The sequence below is a fragment of the Hirundo rustica genome, chromosome 4 (assembly GCF_015227805.2).
Source record: "Hirundo rustica isolate bHirRus1 chromosome 4, bHirRus1.pri.v3, whole genome shotgun sequence".
NCBI lineage: Eukaryota > Metazoa > Chordata > Aves > Passeriformes > Hirundinidae > Hirundo > Hirundo rustica.
The window spans coordinates 35,876,561-35,897,776 of record NC_053453.1 but is presented as its reverse complement, the minus strand read 5'-3'; the positions used below and the strand labels follow the sequence as shown (position 1 = coordinate 35,897,776).

The 21,216-nt window shown below is 36.0% G+C and overlaps 2 protein-coding genes across 4 annotated transcripts in view; both read right to left on the bottom strand.

The window, feature by feature from the left end:
• Window positions 1-445, bottom strand: part of MYRFL (myelin regulatory factor like) — a 40,014-nt gene extending 39,569 nt beyond the window's left edge. Inside the window, exon 1 of the mRNA XM_040062522.1 lies at window positions 400-445. Within this exon, the coding sequence (XP_039918456.1) occupies window positions 400-445 (46 nt within the window). The remainder of the gene's footprint in view (window positions 1-399) is intronic.
• A 2,523-nt stretch (window positions 446-2,968) lies between these two features.
• The window catches only part of RAB3IP (RAB3A interacting protein), a 32,893-nt gene continuing 14,645 nt past the window's right edge, over window positions 2,969-21,216 (bottom strand). For 2 of the 3 annotated variants that reach the window (XM_040061920.2, XM_040061921.2), the window contains exons 4-11: window positions 20,056-20,151; window positions 17,510-17,587; window positions 16,918-17,121; window positions 12,096-12,224; window positions 9,759-9,871; window positions 6,231-6,330; window positions 6,061-6,130; window positions 2,969-3,337 (exon numbers count right to left, since the gene is read on the bottom strand). In XM_040061920.2, the coding sequence (XP_039917854.1) occupies window positions 3,255-3,337; window positions 6,061-6,130; window positions 6,231-6,330; window positions 9,759-9,871; window positions 12,096-12,224; window positions 16,918-17,121; window positions 17,510-17,587; window positions 20,056-20,151 (873 nt within the window). In that variant the 3' untranslated portion in view covers window positions 2,969-3,254. The remainder of the gene's footprint in view (window positions 3,338-6,060; window positions 6,131-6,230; window positions 6,331-9,758; window positions 9,872-12,095; window positions 12,225-16,917; window positions 17,122-17,509; window positions 17,588-20,055; window positions 20,152-21,216) is intronic. The other variant, XM_040061922.2, reaches the window with a different exon arrangement.

The window sequence follows — 21,216 nt, the reverse complement described above, 5'->3', positions numbered from 1 at the left end:
AATAGAAAATGTCTTGGAGAAAAAGGCAGGACCAGAAGATGCCAGCCAAAAGACAAAAATATCCAAGTGTAACTCCTCAGAAGAGTCCTGAGGATACCAACACAATCACCGTTTTACCAGTTACAATCAGGCTATTTCAGAAGGTTAGTGGAAAGAAAGCCCTCTTTGCCTTCCATTTGATATTCTGGCCAGAGCACAAAGAAAAAGGCACTGTAGCACATCTGTACTATTTGTAATACTTCACTCTGGTATTGTCTTCCACAATAACTTAGTGTAAACAGAGCTTTGGATTTCAGAGCACTTTTTCTTCCTCCTTTCTTCCTCAATTATCCCCAAACAATTACTGGTATTTTTGCTGCCACCAAAAATTGTTAAGGCTTCTCTTGAAACCTTTCTTACCTTCAAAGAACTGCTGCAAGGCCTCATTTTCTCCCACCACATCCATGAAAAGTCAGTAGAAGTGTTTTGCTTTCCTACTACTTGAAGAGGTCCTGCTAGGACAAATACACTCTCTTCCAGATGATTATGAACATGCCAAGGAACACATCATGTTTTTGTCAGAGGTTTCAATGACTTTGTCCCAGCTGAATTCATTCTTCCATAACTAAAGTCAGGGTTATAGTTAGGCTTTATGTAAAGGACTAAACTACACATAAAGAACTAACAAGGCTTTAGAGGCAAAATGGTGTGGATTCTAGCCAGTCTGTAAGTCTAATGTTCTCGTTTTAAGGACCTTTGGTCCCAGTACTAATTACACATGCGCAAAAAATGCCACAATAAAAATTACTTATCTTGTCTTTGTACTTTCACACAGGTCATGTAATTAGTACTACTGATGAAAGCAAGAGTAATCAAAAATGCAAGAGCAAAGCCATCACGGGTAGGGAAGTAGAATTTCTATGTTGTTATTAACAAAACTAAATCACATATTAGCCTGTTTGTCTAAGGTAACATCAGGAAACATATGGGAAAGCAGAACATGGAACAAAGCTCTTTTAAGGCTAGCAGCAAACTCCACTTTATCTTAGTTCATCTTTAAATGCTGAAAACTGCCTTTTCTTTCACCACTCAGCAAACAAGAGAAAAACACTCAAACGTTTTGAGTAGACATCTAAAAAAGGCATTTGGTTTTGAACAAAAGTTCCAATGAAGTCTGGAATTGGGACATCTTTGGAAGTAATTATATCCACCAGACAAGCAGTTGTTGTCCAATTTTTACAAGCCCCAGGCACTCATGGTGAGACAGGTTTCTCATGATAAACAGCTCACATGAAAATATAAAAAAGAATTTTGGAGTAGGGACATGAAGACAGAAGTCAGTCAGCATTTACAAGACATTGATGTAAATTGAGCCAAACAGTCATTACTACTGAGATGAACTACATGGGTATACATCTTTGTACAAGAAAATTACCTCAGCATAACACATTTTGGATACTCCCATGTATACAAAAGGACCCTACTCTCTGCTTAAATGAGTGACAGAATTTTGTTGTTGTAAAGGATATTAAGTCAGGATAGCATCAACTACTGGCTACCATTTGCCTACTATTAGCTATTAGCTAATCACGGAAACAGCTCTATCTCATCATCTAAACTAAGGATTAACATTTAGGAAGCACTTATGAGCCTAACATAAAACATTAATACGTGAATAAAACCAGACTTCCTTAGCACTATTGAATGGATAAACAAACCTTTAACAACTGCTGGTGGAATTACTCCAGGTTTCTACAACAGCAAGTAGTACCCAGTGGGGGGAGATTGAGAAAAGTATTCCCTCAGAACCAAAACAGCCCAGGTTGGACATACATACCCCATTACTAATAATATCTAGGTTCAGTTGTTTGTTTTCACCTTAACATTGAAATGTTCAGTAAAAGCCAACACTTGTAAAGTGTTTTCACATATATACAAACAACACAAGCACGGTATTAAATTTCACTTCTCCTTCTATTGACTTTTATGAAAACAGATACTGCAGCAAGACAACAATGAATAGGGTTGGTTTTGTTCAGCATCAAAGAGATCTGTATCCACTGAGATGCTTCTTGTTAAAAACCAACTGTTTAAGCTCACCCTCACATCAGCTTACCTGTCAAAGTTTTAATCTTGTGTGCAACTGATAAATAGTTGTTAGGACTGAGATCCAAAGTTTTTCCAAAAAGGCAAATCTAGTACATACTCGCAGCCATGTTCCTTGTAACATCATCAACAATCTGATTTCAGCTGAGACAATGCTCAGGAAAAAAATGACTACTTGAACTTCAAATGCCAAAGAAACACTACCAACAGAAAAAGCATCTCTCAAGAGGCCAGGATCCTTTTTTGGGGGTTCTCTGACACCTTTTTTTTCATACACACGAATTGTAACATTATATGGAACTTAGCATCAGCATGTTAAAGAAATCACATAATGGAAATTTCCGAGTTTCAAGAACAACTATGGGGAAAATTATGTGTAACACACTGAAAACTGGAAATCCCAGAAGAGTGTGGAAAAAACCCCCACCTAATTTAAAGGAATGAAAATATTCTAGTGAAAGAAAATTAGAGGAAAAAAGAAAGTTTTTAGCAGTCATAGAGGGGTCAGAATAGATTTCTAACCAAAGAGCAAACAAGGTGATTTTACTGTTCATTCATATTTGAGAAGCACTGTTCCTTAACGAGAAAATACTCAGGTTTATTGTGCTGTAACTCTTCACTATATGTGTTTCTCTTCTTACAAACATATTTTTAAAAATTACATGTGGAGGAAAGCAGCACTTCAAACAATTCCAAGTTCTCCCAGCTGTCTCTTAACTGTACTGGCAGACATGCACAGAGAGCTACATAAGAGTACCTAAACACTACAGTGAAGAAAATGCCAGGCATTTATTAGCTCTTCATAAAATCAGTTTTACATTTTGGAGTGTTGTACTGGGGAGGTTCACATCATTCTGCATCACAAAGAACAGAAGACAGAAACTGTTTCAGATTAACACTTTAATCAGAAGTTTTGTTTTTAAATGTAAATTACAATCACTAATACATCTGCAAGAGCTTACCACATTTGTTCAACTAAGTATTATATGTACGCATATACAGCATAGGTCAGTTTAAAACAATCACAGTATTTCTTAGTGCCATCTGCAAATGGAGAAAGATCTTGGACCCACTTTGTCGAAATAAATATCAAGTGACAAAAAAAAAGGTTCAGCAATTTTTGTTATGTATATTCAATGAAGTTCATGCACGCGCAAGCGTAAAAAGTTTTAGAGCTCTTCCTTGTAATAGCCAAGTTTTGCTAGTGACATCTCTCGTCTCAGCTGCATAACTTCCCAGAACATCTGATCCACTAAAAAAGACAGAGATATCATTAAATATACCAAATTCATGTTTTATTTCTACTGATGTATTCAGGCTGCCTTACCCTACATGAGTTTCGAGGAACTTCATAACAAACATCTGGTAAAAGCAGCATTAGTATGTGTAAGGTAATTCTGCTTGGTTATGACAAAATTTGATAAAGTGCATATTCTACACATTCTAAATGGGAGTCCCATTAAAAATTCCTCAATTTTAGGTTTCTTTAAAATGGAGAACAGAACTGTATCAGTACTTCTCGTCAGCTTCAATTAATTGAGGTTTCTGATTTAAGCCTCCTTGCCCCTTGACTCATTTTCTGTGAAACTAAATGACTACAAAAAGAAAAAAAGTAGAGCTTGTTAAATAAGAATTCTTTCACCAAAGAATCTGTAATTTTGTTATAATTTTGCCATTTATAATCTTTCTTGCTCCCTTTTTTTCTACACTAATTTGCTAGCAACAATAAACTGGGTAGGAAAGACCCTTTTTTCTTGTTTCACCTGTATCTTCCTAAATGTGATAAGCCTAATGCATAGCTTAAGCTTCTAGATGTCACAGCAATACAAATCAAAACCATGGGGTATATTATATATATATATATATATATAATATTCAAGATGAAATTTCCATGCAGTCAAGATCCTGATGTAGAATGTCTACAAATATCATTAACCTGATCAACAAGTACAAGGTCTTCCCTACCACAGTTCAAAAAACACTTTTGTAAAAGTGACCTCTGTCTTAAAAATTATATGGTGCTTTAGTAGAAATGCATGCATCACATCGTACAGACAACTATGATGAGTGCCTACATTATTGTGAATGTATTGCTGAAATCCTTATATAAAGCTAGAAATGCAAATTTTATGTTCTAGTGGTAAATATGACAACTCAGCTGAAACACCAAGCTTTTTTTTTTTTTTACAAACTTCTTGGGAAGAATAAATCAATCTGATAATGTTAAAAAATATTTCAATATATGATGTAAAAAAAAAGAAATTAAGTTTTTTTATCTCAATAGTGAAGTAAATAATTTTCAGTTGAAACTCCACAGGTCCTTTTGGTCAAAGTAAAAGCCTTTTAATTACAAAACATATTAAAACTTAAATAACACATTTTCAAGATTTTCTGTGATGCTAGTAAATCAGTAAAAATTACCACCATCTGAAGGTTTTATTAAACATAATTAAGTATAGGAAATAGCTGAATTTCTGGTGAATTCCATGATCCTTTAACATTGAAAATTAACAGCATTATTTTCTGTAAGTAAGTCTATCTATCACCTCAGGAGTACTTCAGGTTAGAAATATTTGGGTGTAGCTAAAATCCTGAGCTCTTGAAATTTGGAAACATCAGGAAGAGATGACTATAGGTGAGGTAGCAAAGCAGGGCTAATTCTAGCCAAATTCTTGATGAAGCAAATCCACAGAGACTTGAAAACTGGAATAATGAAATGCACAGACATCCATAAATATTACAATGTTTAAATTTACTTTCAAAAATGCAACTGAGCTAAAAAAATATTTACATTTTCACAGTGAAAGCAAGTATTTTAATTTCCTATTGACACAGGGCTAATGACACTCTTTTCACTATCTGTGCTCAGTATTTCTGAGAGCCTGACTGATAGGACCTGTTTCAAAAAAGTTTGGACTGGAAGCTGTTCGGCAATATTCTTTGACCTGGACAGGAAATACAATTAAATCAACTGTGTGCAGTTTAAACACAGTCAAATCTTCTTCTTTTCCTTTTTTAGTGATAAACAAGTAAAATGGTCTAGGAAATGAGGACAAAACTACGCCTCCAACATGCAATATATTTTTAAATTCCAGAATTAAGTAACTAGGTACACTGCAAATACGTTTTCACAAATATCATCTTTTATATGGACATATTGGAACCACATAGCACAACTAAGCAAATTTCTGAATTACTGTGCAGACACAGTTTAAATAGGCAGTTGTGGGATATGATATTTTGACATGCTAAAGCAACTGGTAACAAAGGTAGGGACCCCCCCTGCCCAGGCCACAGCCCGAAGCAATGGCAGTAAAAACCCCATTTTTCTTTTGGGGTGGAGGGTGATCAAGCCTTACATTTATAACCAGAGCCCTAATCAAGATATGGCCATGCTACTGCCATGACCTCATTTCTCACTTGCACTCAGATGAATGATTACAGGTTTTCTGTATATATAAAAGGTTACCTGTCTACATTTTGCAATTTAACCCAAAATATTGTCTTTCTTGCCAGTGCCCCCTGAAAAAAACAGTCTGACAAGAACAGCTGTTTCAATTGCCACTGCACAAAATGAGAAGACATGCCAAAACACAAAGCTAAAGAAAAAATGGCCCAGATCAAATCAAACTCAAGTTCTCTGCATTCAAAATATCTCCACATTCTGTGACAGAGATTTGATTTCTGACTACTGTGTGGAAAAACTGTAACTCCCCCTAACTAGATTTTGCTTTAACTGTTCTTACTGGATAAGGGGTTTTTAAATGGACTGAAAATCAATCGTTGTTTTAAAAAATAACTTCACTGGAGAGTTAAGTATCACCATATTCTTGGAATTACAATAACGACTATAAACTGATAAACTGTAATGTCAGGTCACAGCTAGCAAATTCGCTGCACAGAAAGCAACTTTTAGGAACAAGCACTGCGTAAATGTCTCTTTATGTAGGTCGAGTACAATTTTTTTATACTCACCATCTTGCTGCTTCAACAGTCCTTGCTGGATGTATCGAATATATGTAAAGAAGTTACACACAGAAGTGATCTAAACTCACATAAAAATAATGGTGGTTAATGTATTTTGTATAGAGGAAAAATAGCTCAATGACTACTACACAAAATTAAATCATAGTAAATTTACTTACCCTGTAGCGACAGAAAGGAGAAATGTAGTAATAACTGCTTGAATCTCCTAATTTGATTCGATGCTTGCATGACTTACTTTGTCCACTGAGAGCACATTTCCTACAAATATAAAGGTCACATGATTCAACAAACAAATCTGACATTAATGTCTAAACACGTGCATGTGTTTACGGTGTTAATGTAACTGCTTCATATTGGCACAGACAGATGAGTCTCGACCTTCATTTTACAAGCTGCAATTACTACATTATGTTGTCAGCTATTTTAGTTCCACAAGGCCTAATTTAATTTCAATACTGGTGTTATGATGTTTTGAATTCTAAAACTTTCTTCAGTTCTGGGAATATACTTCCATATTCCCTAATTTAAACTGGTTTGAAAACTCTGGCACAGTGGGACTTCTTTAATTAACTCTTGGTATGTCAAATAAACATTTTTTAAATTATCAGTTGATGCCAACATTTCAACAGATTTTTTTAAACTACTGCTTGATATTGTATTACATCCTAAAAAAATCAGTTCCACAGAAGAGCAGTCAATTCTCTGAGATGCATTTTAAATCCAGTTTTGCATTTATGCCCAAACTAAAATCATATTTTACATTCAGAGTATAAAATCTTTTGGGACAAAGGAAAATGGACTGTCTGGTAGTAATTCTTTCTGTTACCGTTGCAAAGAGTGAGCATAAAATAATCAAATTTACTTCTGGTGTACTCCAACTATGCAGTATTCAGGAAAGGTCATTAGTCACCACAAACTGTTCCCCCCCAAAAAAAACCAATTCAGGAAAACAATGAATTTGTAAAGATGAGAAGAATTAGATTTATTCATAATGTCTGTATTACAGCATCTCAGATGAATTGGGTTGTCATGGCAACCACTGTTTCATAAATTTTAAAAGCTGCTGGTTCCTCTTTCATTTCTACTTCATGAAACTGGGGAGTCTAAGAACAAGCTACCTTTCAAAAGTGAAACAAAAATTACTAAGCTTCTATAGTTCTGAACAGTGGCCCATAGGCCCTTTTAAATTGCCTGCAGATGGTCCACAGAACCATCTAAACCAGGAAAAAATTGAAGTGTGTATACAATTTTCCATAACAATTTATGTGGACTGACAGCAGTTCACTGACACAAGAAATCCTAAAGTAGCTGAAGCAAGCTGGATCACAATCTCAGTCTAGCTTTTGTTAGAAGACAAACTCACAATGCTAGGAAAATAAAACCCTTTTTTTCTTCTGGTTGCATAATTGCCTTCCCTACCTTGTCTTCCATGACACCAGTTAAATGTTGAGGGCTCCTGCTGGTGACTCAGTTTTGTGCTGTACAGCACACGCAGCTCAGCGCTTTGTTCCCCATGGGGACAATTAGATGAATCTTCTGGGGAAACCCAGCTGTCTTTTGGTAAGGCAGCACTCACTGCACTCCATCACAGCTACCGTTCAGTAACTTCCATGTATTCAGAACCTTTTATGTACTACTATCACAGCTCTGTCCTCCACCCCTCACTATGCTACTTGGGCTGTAACCCACTATTTCAGCATCTGTTCCCCCACATGAATGTACAACAAAATGCAAAAGTACAACAAAATTATTTCCTTAAAAACATTACTCTCACTTTTGTTATTGCTTATTTTCAGTTTGTCCATAGTAAGTTGCCCATTTAAGAAGACAGCTGCAGTAAAAAACCCCTTTTTCCACAGTATAAAAATAAAAACCTGAAACTGCTATGCTGATTCAGTAGAAACTGCAACACCTGTTTCCCATTCAGTGCCAGTAATAATATATAAGGCAAAGCACCACTGCTGTCAAATTACACTTAAATACTGCAGATTCCTCACCTATTACTTATCTACAAGCAACACCACAGAAGTTTTTGTTGGTACAGAAGAGTTGGAAAAGGGAGAAAAGAATTTTCCTGACCTTTTGGTATATCTAAAATAACCAAATTATAACTTGTGAATTGTCATCTCAAAACATTAATCACTATCTTGCCAAATATTTAAGCACTTTCTAAGTTCTGATTTAAAAGCTATCCCACACTGGAGAAAAAACATTAAAAATCTCCAGAAATTTTTGAATGATGCAGTTGAGTCTCCTGTCTGGCAAAGTACTTCATCAGATCAAGATATAGCAAAGTTGCTTGTAGCACAATGACTTTAAATCCATTTGCCAGTTGGCCTTTAATGACACATGCCTTGTTTCATTGTGGCTGTGAAACCACATGACAGTGGTTTCTGACTGTCGAGATTCTCTGCTGCATTCATGGAATACAGCTTCCAGTGGCAGATCTTAGATAGGAATTCACTACCCCTTGAGTATCTCCATTACTGGTGTAGGACCTTCTGATGAGAGACTGTTACAGCTCAAGAATTGTGTTCTAGTGACAGGAGGAAGTTGAAAAATATTTGAATGCTTGAACTTTGCAGGCTAGAAGGGATCAAAGACTAAGTGATAAGACATACAACACATAAATTTTCATTTTATACAGCTTCTTTAAAAAGAAAATAAAGAATTTTGAGATGTGTCAGTTGTGGTTTCTCTTCCACTCAACAGAGGAAAAACAAGGGTTAAAAAGCAATGGCAATGAGAAAGAAAAAAATCTTAGAGTCAGATGAAAACATTTTGACAGACGTTTTCTACTGTAAAATTGAGCTCTCTCAAATCAAATATTAGAGTAAACTGTCAACTTGTCCAAAATACCTCCAACAGAAAAGTCAAGTCTTTCTCAAGATTTGAAAGGCTTCAGATTAACATCCAGATTGACCTTGCTTTCTTACTCCAACATCCACTAAGGCATCCTACAACCCCTTTCCTTCTCCACATTGCAAAGCCCACCCCAGTGCCTCAAGCATGTCCCTCCCACCCACCTTCAATGTTTGTACCAGTACCTGACAACAAATCTTGATTCACATTTCTCTATGATCATTCCAGAATTTCTAAAATAACCTTCCTTCTTGTCATTCAAGCATACTTACTACTTTATAGGTTCAAATTCTCATTCATCTTTGTTCCCGCTTACACTCCTCATGCTCAAATTCAGAGGATTAACTCTCCCTGTATTTCTCAAATATTTCAGATAGCTTTGTGAGCATCCTATGTATGTCCCAATTTTTTAATGCCACGAGTACTCCAGATGTCATAAATCCAGCCTGTACTATTTCAAGACCTATTTCTTTCATGATGCTTTCCAGCTCAGAGTCCCCAGCTCAAAACCATCTGGTTTATGTATCAGAATGGTCTTCTCCTAACAGGTGAATGTTACTTTTTGGGTCAATGTATCAAAACAAGCCAAAGTCAAGCTCTCCCCAAATGATTAGAATTGTTCTACATTAGGGGGTTTTTGAAGTTTCATTTATTAGTTGCTTACTTCCTCATAAAATTTGTAACAACAATCTTGAAGTCTCAGATTTTAGGGAATTAAATTTAAGATACACAAATCTGACTGTGGTAATCAGTTGATAACAGTTTTCTTAAGCCAAGAGATCTCAAATGAGTCAAGATTATGCCCCTGTGTTAGCTCAACATACTTTGGTCCCCCACATTCAACTGCAGAAGCTTTCACAAATCGAACGGGTTGCAAGCCAACAGGTTCAATGCTCAGAGTGTTGTTTTCAACAGCTTCCAGAACAGCTGAGGCCAACTGCAAGAGAAATTTAGAAAGCAGTTAAAAACAGCTCTGCTTCATCCATTGCCTCAAAGCAGAGACGTATTTCTTCTTCTGGAAAGTTAAGAACACAGGGAAAAAAAAACAAAAAAAAACCAACCCACCAAACAAAATTTCTATTATAAATAAGATTTCACTTTTATCACACGCAAGAGGTCCCATTTCCAGGCTCCTGTTTAAATTCTGCCCTACAAATAACCCTGCCTTCCCTGAGGCAACTTAACTTCCTTTACAGCCAGGAATGTAGTGAAGCATGTTTAAAACACTAACTGTATTTTCAGCCTTCCCTCATACACCCAAAACAGCACAAGTGTTTGTACAAGCTGTGCTCGTCAGAGACAATATGGCACAAACTTTACTTTAAAAATTTGGTCTTATTTTATTGTGTTCTATGAAAAACACAAAATTATGCTGCATACATATTTATCTTGAACAGAACTAGTAAATGTCACGTCACTGTATTTCAGCTAAAGATACCGCTAGCAAGGTGTTCAAACAATTAAGACTGAACAATATATAGAAAAGCCAGTTGCAACTTCCAAACACTAGTCTACTCAAAGTGCATCTTCACTCAGGTTTTTTTATGTTCACTCCTTATAAACAATCATGAGACACTGGAAACGTGACCATTTTGCGTGATTGGACTCAACACTTGCCCAAGACCACTGTTTCAAGTAATAGCCATTACCTGATTTAAAAAAAGGTGCAACTTACACTCCTAATGAAATAATTTTGTGTCAACATTCCTTCCTGATAAGTAATAAAGATTTTTTTTTCTACTGTATTTTAATTGTTTTAAGACCAGAATATTACTATTAAAGTAGTTTATATGAAATACTCTCTGCCATTTCCCAAAAGCAGAAAACTACACATACACACAAGAGGCCACTGAGAGTTAATGTAATACTTCAACCATTCACGTAACTCCACTTTCAATTATTCAGAAACACAATACATGTGTTTCTGAATATTGTTTGGTTTAACTGCACATTAGCCTATCAATAACCAAGTAAAATAGAAGTTGGTCACTACACAAAGCATCTGGAAACAATAAACTGTGTAACTGACAAGTGCTAGAAGCCTCATTCTTCCCTTAAAAGGCAATACAAATCTACAGTAATTCTATTACCAATGAATAACAAAATCCAAAACTAGGTTGCTGCAAAAGACAACAGGCCTATTTACATATACTGCAGAAGCAGTGCAATTCCCACACTAACCAAGTAAACTTTTTAGTGGGAGAGGCTCATATGATGCTGTACACCAACCATATACAATTAACTAAAAGGCTGCATGTGCTTATGGCCAGCAAATAACAGTAGATAAAAAGCATGGGAAAAGAACATAACATCTCCTGAAAACAACAGATAAACATTTTGAAGAAAACGAAGGATTTTCTGTGTGAGGTGTTTAATTTTATCGGGAAAGAACATCAATACTTAGGACTTCAAAATTTCTTGTCCTTATTTTAATAAAGCTCTAAGAACATGCTCCCTTTTCGCTACTGACCGATACTACAAGTACAGCCTGTAAATGGTGCTTAAGAACAAAAACTAAGTAAAGCAGTTGGATCTGTAATCAGTTCCATGTTATTCCCAGGATAAGTAAAAATCCAGTCTTTCTTTTGTATGGGAGAATGTGTGGGAATAACAAAAGGGAAAAAGTCTCATAACTTGATTCCTCTAAAACCATATTTACCAACTGCCCCTGCTGAATCTTAAATCTTAAATTAAGTCTAATTCTTGAAGCCTCTCTTCAAGAAAAGACCCAGACTATGCTTCCAGTCTGCTTTGACTGATATGAGAGAAAATCAGTCCACAAAAATAAATATATTGGTCTCTACCGCCCCCTATATAAACAAGAGACAGAACACAACTTATACACTGTTATTTGAAGTATCAGGAAGAAAACTTCCATCTATTCCTACAAAGATTGGATTCTAACAGACAGGAGTAACTTTTGAAGAAGTAGACATAGAAAGGTCATATCTGGAAGAGCATAAATGGAATAGAATAGAGAAGAAAAAAATGGTCATTTCAATACTCCAGACCAAACTTTAGGACTTCACTGTAAATTGTCACACACCAGTGAAACAAAAATGGTTAAACAGCATATTGAAAACAATATAATAGTATTTTGGCTCCATGTAACATATTTACAAGGAAGACATCAGTGAACACATTTAGACCATTTCCATTACCTCACTTTTGGAGAAAGTTAAACATGGAAAAATATCTTCCCGATAAATTTTGTCCAAGAAAGGACATGTTCTATCCATAGTAGGCTCATCCTTCCAAGATCTGAAGTCATTGTACAGAGATAGATCAGCCTAGAACACACAGAGATTCACATATTTTAGTAATGTAATTATCACACTAGTGTCTATCATTTGCAAATATCCACAGGTAAATAATAAGCATTAAAATGCTTTCTATTGTAATGTAAAAATTGAAAGAATGCAATGTATAAATTATCACGGTTAAGCTACAAATGTCTTCTTAAATCCACTTTGCTAAGCCTGTAAATTCAAACAAATCAAAACATAAAATTTTCAATACACAGAGATAATGCATCTGCTGGTTACCACTACATCAGGTACAAGCTAATTACTTTTCTCCCATTTCCTAGGCTTACAGATATCTTTGAAAACCTTAGGAAGAGCCAGAAAACAGTTTCCATCTTCATTACAGTATTTTAGTTCACCTCCATTTATGAAAGTTAAGAAAAGCAGAGAAATTCAAAGAAAAGAACTGCAATCCTAGATATTTTACATGTTCATGCTGCATCTGTCTCTAACATGCTGCTACCCAAACACTTAAAGAAAACAGACTAACACACTGAATATACTAAGAAAACAGGAAATCAATGTATAACTCAATTAAAAGTACCCTGTTATTCTTCGTTTTTCATCTTTATGCTAAAACTCTCTCCCCTACACCTCTCTACAACAGAAAGGCAAGGATGTTTGCTGGGAATGATTGATGAGCCTGCTTCCCCCACAACACCTCTAGTCAAAGAGGAAATGCTGAAATTACCTATTAAATCATGCTCAGATGAACTGTGGTCTGTGTTACGAAAAGGTAATTGTACCTGCTTTGAAAACACTTTGTTTTGTCATCTCCAGGCTGAGATCAGTTAGCAGTAAGATGGCACCTACCCAGTGTGGTGGTCCAGAGATGGGTACTAGGTTGTTATTAAAAATCTGTTTGCATTATGGAGCAGCCTGTCCCATGGGCTTGCTACCCACTAACAGCGAGAGCACACTGAGGCGATCCCAGGGCACATCATCTGCTTTAGGGTTACTTGAGAAAGACCTTTCAGGAGTGCCAACACTGCTGCAAGACACAGCAAGCCAAGAAGAGTGGGGAGAAGTGCTTTTGACACATACTCCTAATCCAACATATAAAACTAACTCCAGTCCCAGAGGGATATGCTGATATCACCATCCTGCTCCCCAGGTGCAGCACTTTTTGCCCTATTTAAATCCCTTTCTTGAACTACAACGGACTTATACTCCTAAAACTATAGAAAGGATGTACACTGCAGGAAAAAGATAACCCAGAATGTGAATTTAAAATCTTGTACAATTTAAAAAAAATACAGAAAAGATAATGAAATGGGGAAATAGCATATACTAAAAATTGATTTTTAATCCTATTTAAAAGATCAATATGCTGCTTTGAACCAACCTCAGTCTCTTTTTCATTCCTCATGCATCACACCTTTTGAGCTCTCAGCACTTTACAATTCTTTTACATATATGCTTTGGGGAGCTCTTTCATTACTTTCTAGGGTTTTTTGTTAAAGTTTGGGCTTTTTTTTTCCTTTTTTTCTCCTTGAAAAATAACCTACAAAAATTAGACTGGAAAATCTGTTTTCATTAGAGCCACTGGCAGTATGCTCAGGTACAATCAGGAACAACTATCTTAATTAACCTAATCCATAAGTGTTCTAGTTGCTGAGCCACCAAATCCATTGTACAAGTAGAATTCAATAGGTGTAACTTGCTCCCTAAAGGAACATTTCCCATAATTTAAACCCATCTCAAGTCTGGCTTTAAAATTAATACAATCAAGAGATACCACCAGAAAAACATCAATTTTTTTATTTGTACTAAGTCTAAAAATTAAGATGCATTTCTTATTAACTTGGTTATTTTCTAGATGTACTCAATTTTACCCAAACCTACAGTTTATAAAGAAGCTGCCTTGAAAAAAATTGTTCGGTGACCACAGCTTGATGAGCTTCATTTTCAATCTACAATGTGATGCAAGTGTATGTCCTCCCTGCTTTACATATGCTTTCACTAGATCCAGTTCTGATTACTTAAAATTAAATATACAGTCAAATGTAATAAAAATTCCAGTTAAATTATTTATGCTTTCATTACAGTAAATATGACACAAGCAAAATATCTCAGCTCTTTGAACAACACTGATGCACTTACCAACATTTCTGGTGAGGGGATGACACCTGTCTGCTTAAGAGCTAAGCAGCTATTCAACTTATCTCAATCTTTTTAATATCTAAATTCATTAGACATGTCTATTTATCCTAGAGGTTATTACCACATGCTAGGAAATATTTCCCTGGGATGCAGCTTTCTAGCTCCACTGCAATTTAGGGTGGACAGCCAGACACTCACGACTCTGTCTACATTCCACAAAGAAATCTGAGAGCTGGCCTGTATTTACATGCAGCACCATCCCACAGCACAAAGCTCTAGGTGGTAGACTCTGCAAAAGGATCTAAAGGGCCAACACACAGCCCTGAGCAAGGGTACTCTTGACCCCTTTAGAAGTCAAGTCACTCAATATCAGAAGAATAAGATCCAAATAGTAACAACTCAGTGGCACAAACAGTAGGGGGACTGAACTACAGTTTCAGACCCAAGCTCCCAGAAATGCAAAAAAATTTACCTTAGAGCAGCTATAAATAAAACCAGTAAAAAAGATGACAAAGCACTGGATAACAGGAACAGCTGGGAAGGCATGTATCCCCTGCTTAAAACAATGTCCTAGCTACCATGCCAAAGGCACTCTTGCTTTTTTAACCCCATTGTACATTCCATTAAATACTCCTGCTCAGAAGAGAAATAAAAACACTCAAGTCCCAGTGCGTAGAAAACCCATGTGTTTCCCAGTGATTCCCTGGGCCATCACCGGAAGAAAAGGTCACCAGCAGTTTGAGCAGCCTTGAAGTGTCTTCTTATGCAGCCAACAAAAAGCTGAATTAACTAAAGAAAAGTGTCAGGCAGACTGGTTCTTCTGCAGCATGTCTTCCATGATCATCACCTTCTCTCCATGAGAAACAGAGGCAAAACAGATTTCTCTGGTCTCTCACTCTTGCCCAACACTTAAAAACTTCACTGAGTCATGACCTCTGTGTGATGCTTACAAAGTGGATTCCATTCCAGTTCTCCCCTTTTCTGAAGGGCAACAAGGATTCAGTTTTATTAAGGAAAAATCCTGGATACCACTAAAAGTGGGCAAGCAGGATGTAAATCATCTGATTTTTTCGGAGTATGAAACACAAACTGCAAAATGCCTTAATTTTCTAGGTTTATAGTAAAATGGTGTCTAGTACAAATGCAGTTAATGATGACTGGCAAATTAAAGTCCAAAGATCCTGTCTGCATGTTACCCCTCTGACAATAGCAAGCAGCCACAGAGCTGGCTGAAGAGACATCTCAGGGGAAGGGTGGTGATACATATTCTTTTACAGCCTCAAAACACCTAGCAGTCAGTAGCTAAAGAAGCTTGCTAAACCAAATGTCATACCTATCTTCTATATAGCTGGAGAGGCTTTTCTTTTGTCACTTTGCATGACTTTATTTTAAACATATTTTTAATCTTGCTTCCTCATGACCATGTTTCATTATGTACTGACTAAAAATTATTTTCCTTCTAGCTTCCAGAGTTTTCAGTAATTCATTGATAACTGCTCACCATTCATCTTCCCCATGTCACCTGAGACTGCAGAGGTTTTTCTTCTACCTCAAATATCTACACAGAAATCTTTCCATTAGGTTTGACAATCTACGTCACACTTTCTGGTATTTTCACAGTGTCCTTTCTGAGATGAATATATCATAGCTGCATGTACAGAAACACTCTTACTACATGTTTATACAGCAATATAATACTTCTTCTTTTGTTATTATTTCCTTGCCTAAGAACCCCTAAGTCTCTGTAGGTCTTTGATGATCACTGAACACTGAGATGGGGTTTTCAGACAATGATCAACAAGGACACTAGGTTTTTTTCCAGCACAGTGCAGCTCTTTCCAAATTCACAACTGCAACTTTGTTAGTTGCATTTTTTCCCTAAATGTCTCATTTCTCATTTACTGATTTTTGGATTCCATCTGCTGTTCTACTAACCACCCAGTAAAATAAGCTCCTTCTCAACACTTTGGTCAGTCTTTGCTACTACCATTCCAAGGACTCAAGTACCAACCCCTTGCCTCATTATTTCCCCATTTTCAGTGACACAAGGAGATTTAAAAACAAGCAAACCAACCAAACAAAAAACCAACCAAAAAAAAAAAATCCCAACCAGGCCCCAGGATTCCACCTGTTCTCTAATAAATTACTGATATCATCTTTGTCCTGGCCTCTTTCACCCACTACTGATCTATAAAATTACTCTTTCTCTTTTCTATGACAGTTTATACAATGCTTGAGAAAGTTTACGAACTTTCAGTGATGGACTTCATAAAAAAGCCACCAGGACTTATCGTTCAGTTATACTGTTTGGTTTATTGTTTGGGGTTTTTTAATCATCACATGCAATCCCAATATTTGAAATCTTATCTCATCTTGCCTAAATGACTTAAAGGTAAATAAAACTTGGAAAAATCACTACGTATTGGTATGTAAGGAGAGTTCTTTCATTAATGAAAAATATCTCTTAAGATAGTAAGCATTAAATGAAGATTTAAGATAGGCTCTATTTATTGTGAGTAAAACAAAACAATAAAGCCAGTTTATCAGCAAAAAGAGAACAATACTTGTACATTACCTCTTTACAGTCTTTTACAATTGGCTGCATCATGGTAAGGTCCTGATGACTGCCACCCATAGCACTGCTTGTACTCTTGTTTCTTGCATGGCCTTTCTTAAAAGGAGTTCTTCCACCAGACTGAAACTCCTTAGTTGGAGAAGTTGGTGAAGTAGACAGTACTAGTGTTTTCAATGCTGCTACTTCAGCCTGGAGGACATCAATCTTCACAGGGCAGGGGGGAATAAAGTCATTAACAAATAAAAAATGTATTTGTTTATAGATACGTTAAATCAATTAAAAAAGATGTCCAGCTATCTTGGTGCAAATCAAAACTTCATCTTCCACCAGTACTAACACACAGATGCCTAGGCAATTGCAATTGTATGTAGTAGCATTGGCTTCCTATGCACCTCGCTGGCTGACATCATGCTGAAATACCGTGTCCATGAGTGTTCACTAAGAATATGTGAATATGTCAAGCAACACAAAACAACTGAGTATATATTCTAAAAATGTATACAGGTAATGCTCTATCTACATCTTTATGATTCACACTTCAGCTTTAAAACAACGTGAATATACAAAGCAAACAAGTTCGGGAAAAACTCACCTTTCCTTGTGCTTCTTTTAACTGTTTTTCTGCTGCAGCTTGTTTGACATTTGCTTCTTTAACCATTTTGTGAGCTTCCTATAAAAGATGTTTAGCTAGTATAAATGCTTCACACAAATTTATGAAAAATCCAACAACTAATGACATACTTTTGCTTCATGAAGACTACTTGTGACTATTGATGTGCAATAGTCTGAAATAGCTATATTAAAAAAATCCCCACAAATCTATGATTTTGGTTCATCACTGACCAACTAAGGTTCTCCTTGGTCCTGAGCCCAGATTCAGAAATTCAGCAACTCCACCCAACCCACTCCAGCAGGAACAATACCTGTTATGAACACCAAGTTCCAGTCAAGCTTCAGTGGCTGACAAGTTCCTTGACCCCCATGAGAAAGACTTAACCAGTAGCAACAAAAGCAACATAGGCACGTTCAAAAGAACTTCTCCCATCTTGTAGCCAGAATAACCAGTTTTAGACAACTGCAAATTTTGGCATGAAGGAAGCAGTCAAACAACTGTGAAGTCTAAATTATTGCCATCAATAAAATGGACAAAACATCATAAAAACACTTCATCATTTAATAAACATTTTTTAAGTAGAATGGAAAAAGCACTAATAAAACAATCCAAGTAAAGAAACAAGGCTAAGCCAATAAAGAAGCAAGCATAAAAGAACTGAGGGTTTTTCCAACATCCTTTTACCTCATAACTCTAAGCCTTTTGTTGGTATAATGTATTTGTTTAGGCTCTGAACCAGCAATTTGTGCCTACAATCAAATTACTGTACTCATGTGGTACTTACTGAAGGCAATAAAAATCGAAATATCAGAGCCACCAACCAAATTACTTAGGATAGGATCCTTTTCATATCTGTAAAGCGCCTAGCACATCTGGACACTATATAAATAAAACAAGAAAGTTCATACATTGTCATACCAAAAGATCTGGTTCCCACTAGCATACAACACAGCTGTATAGTATGGGTTTGTAAAATTCTTTCAAGTAACAAGACACATGCAGGAATGGGAACATACACATTTATACAATGTGTACAAATACATTTAACATTGACCATGCAGTTTCTGTGTAGTGATGCATCTTTGAAAGCAAAGCATGTTACTGTGCTATTACAGTGTAATAATGTAATATAGGCACCCAGCTGTGCAAAACAAGTCTCAGTCCTCCACTGGGATGCAACAATATAAGCCCTAGCATATGCATTTATATGGCTGCTGAAATTAGTGGGATTCAAAATTAAACATGAATTCAAGGGCTACAGATCCCAGTGCAAAAAAATCAATGAACCTCACCACTGTGTCTTGTTAGAGCCTCTAAGTGAAATCCAATCACAAAAGAAAACTTAGAGTAACATGCCTATAAGAGTCTGGACAATTCCAACTCAAACTATTATTACTAATAAACTGAATTTCAAACATATTTTTAACAAACTGGCATACTGTTCTAAGCAATGCAACGTCATAAATAAAAAAAATTCACTGATAATTTTTCTTTTATTCCTCCACAGTTAAAATACCTGCCCAACATTTTCCTCCCCCCAAGCATACACAAGTATTTATGCTATAAAATACCCTTTCACTCTTCTATTAATTTTTTTACACAAAGAAACTGCTTAATATTTGAAGTAACATTGCTCTACCAGGATGTAGTTTGTAATTTGATTTTTGAATGTCAGTATTTTCAAATGTTTAATAGCACTTTTATACAAGCTCATAGGCTTAAACACTGCTTCTAAAACATACCTAATGTTGTATCTTTATGCTAACGCTGAAAGCCTATATTTACAATTTAGCAAATGTATAAATTATCCATGGATTATGAAATTTATTCTGACAGTTAAAGATACCACAATTTAGGCCCAAAGCATTCCTCTATAAATTCCTAAGATAAAATGAGAACTGATCCTCCTTCAAGTTATGGATTTAGCATTTTATTTCTGTCTAATACAATCTCTCAATCTTTGCTGGTACTACTGCCTTCTCCCCAAATGTGAAGGTTCCACTGAATGTTTAGGCCTCTCACTTGGTAACCAGGTTTCACCCTGCTGCATCACTCAACACTGATGTTTCTTTTGAAGCCTGTGGGTGTTGCATGCTGCCAGAGCCAAAATTCAGAAGCTGGAAGCATGGTTAAGTTATGTACTTGCTACCGCCATTCATCTGGAACCACGTTATTTTTTTATTTAGTCACCATGGCAACCCCAAATTTAGCTCTTATCTAGATAGCCTTGTTGTCAGACAGAGAAGCTGTCTCAAAATAGTTATGCCAAAAAATAAGCTGATATATTTCCCTTATTTTCTTCATTTTGTGTCTAGGCAGATTGACAAGCTCACTGAGGTGTCTTGCATCTAAGTGAAAATTCTGCTGCTTTCTCATAAGCTTTTACTTCAACACCCCCAAGTCTTCAGGACACAAATCCCTTTATGCGCTTATTGCAGAAAAATTCAGCATACAATATACTGGTTCTACACAAAACATCTGGCTCCGCTTCCCTTAAGTATATCACATCGAAGACTCCAACAAACCTCAAACAGACTAGCTGTAAGTTCTTCCAATTCCTGTCCAAGTTGATCTCGCACTTTAGAAAGCCTTTCACATTCTTCATCTTTTAACTTCAGCTCCTATGGAAAATTGAAAGTTATTTATTCTGACTTAGAGTAGTAACTTGGCCTTTTAAAGCTAATACCACAATAGAGGGGGGACAAAAAAATAAAAGCAAATAATCAGAGGAGCATAAAACCTTTGCTAAACAAAGCCTTTCAAAATAGTCATCTTAACACTAAAAACAAATAAATTAATGCTATGCATATATAGCTGTTTCTTCCTGCTGTACAGAATTATACCAGGACAATCTAATGTATCCCTAGGCTAAACACCAACCTTTCCAAAATACTCTGAAATAAAAACCCTTTCTTTTTCCTGGAAGTATAAAAGGCTGTATTCACATAAACTATAGATCAAATTAATTACGGGGGCAGACAGAACACCAGTTAGTCTACCCATTCCTTAAGATATGCTTAAAGTAATCCTTTTTAAAAAAAAAATTAGAATTTTATTTTAAAAAATTAAAAAGCATTGGCTTAGGAAAATCTGCAATTCTAAATGAATCTTAAAATATATTTTACTATAAATACTGTCTTCCAAATATTTCCTTACAATGTTCCTAAAAATCATACTTTAATTATATCTGTGCCCTTGTTTATGCAGAGGTATAAATAACATTAAAGCAACTTAATGAAATTCAAAATTATGGTGCCTACCCACTAAAATCTGAGTGAAGGTCTGACCATAATAATTTCTACAGGAAAATTTTAACACAGATTTGGTAGTATAAGGGTCACATATGCCCAATTTCATCCATATTGAGGATAAACTGGGGTACTTTGCAAAGAAGTGGAAAAAGGCTGACAAGAAGTCTGAAAGAAAATTCTTCTCCCTTTCCTGATCCATTAAACCCTGGAATCTTTTGCAGAAAGAGAAGGATGTAGAGACAAAGTAAAAGAAAGAAAAGCAGCCAATTCTGATCTTTCAAACTTTTTTTGGCCCTAGCTCCCTTCGCATCCTCATCCATCTCCTCTTTTCCCTCTTCCCCCGCCAAGAAAGGTACTACACTGCCATCATTCCTGAAATGCAAAACCAAAGACTGTCACTAGTAGGTTAAAGACCTCAAATGCAATCTAGCAATG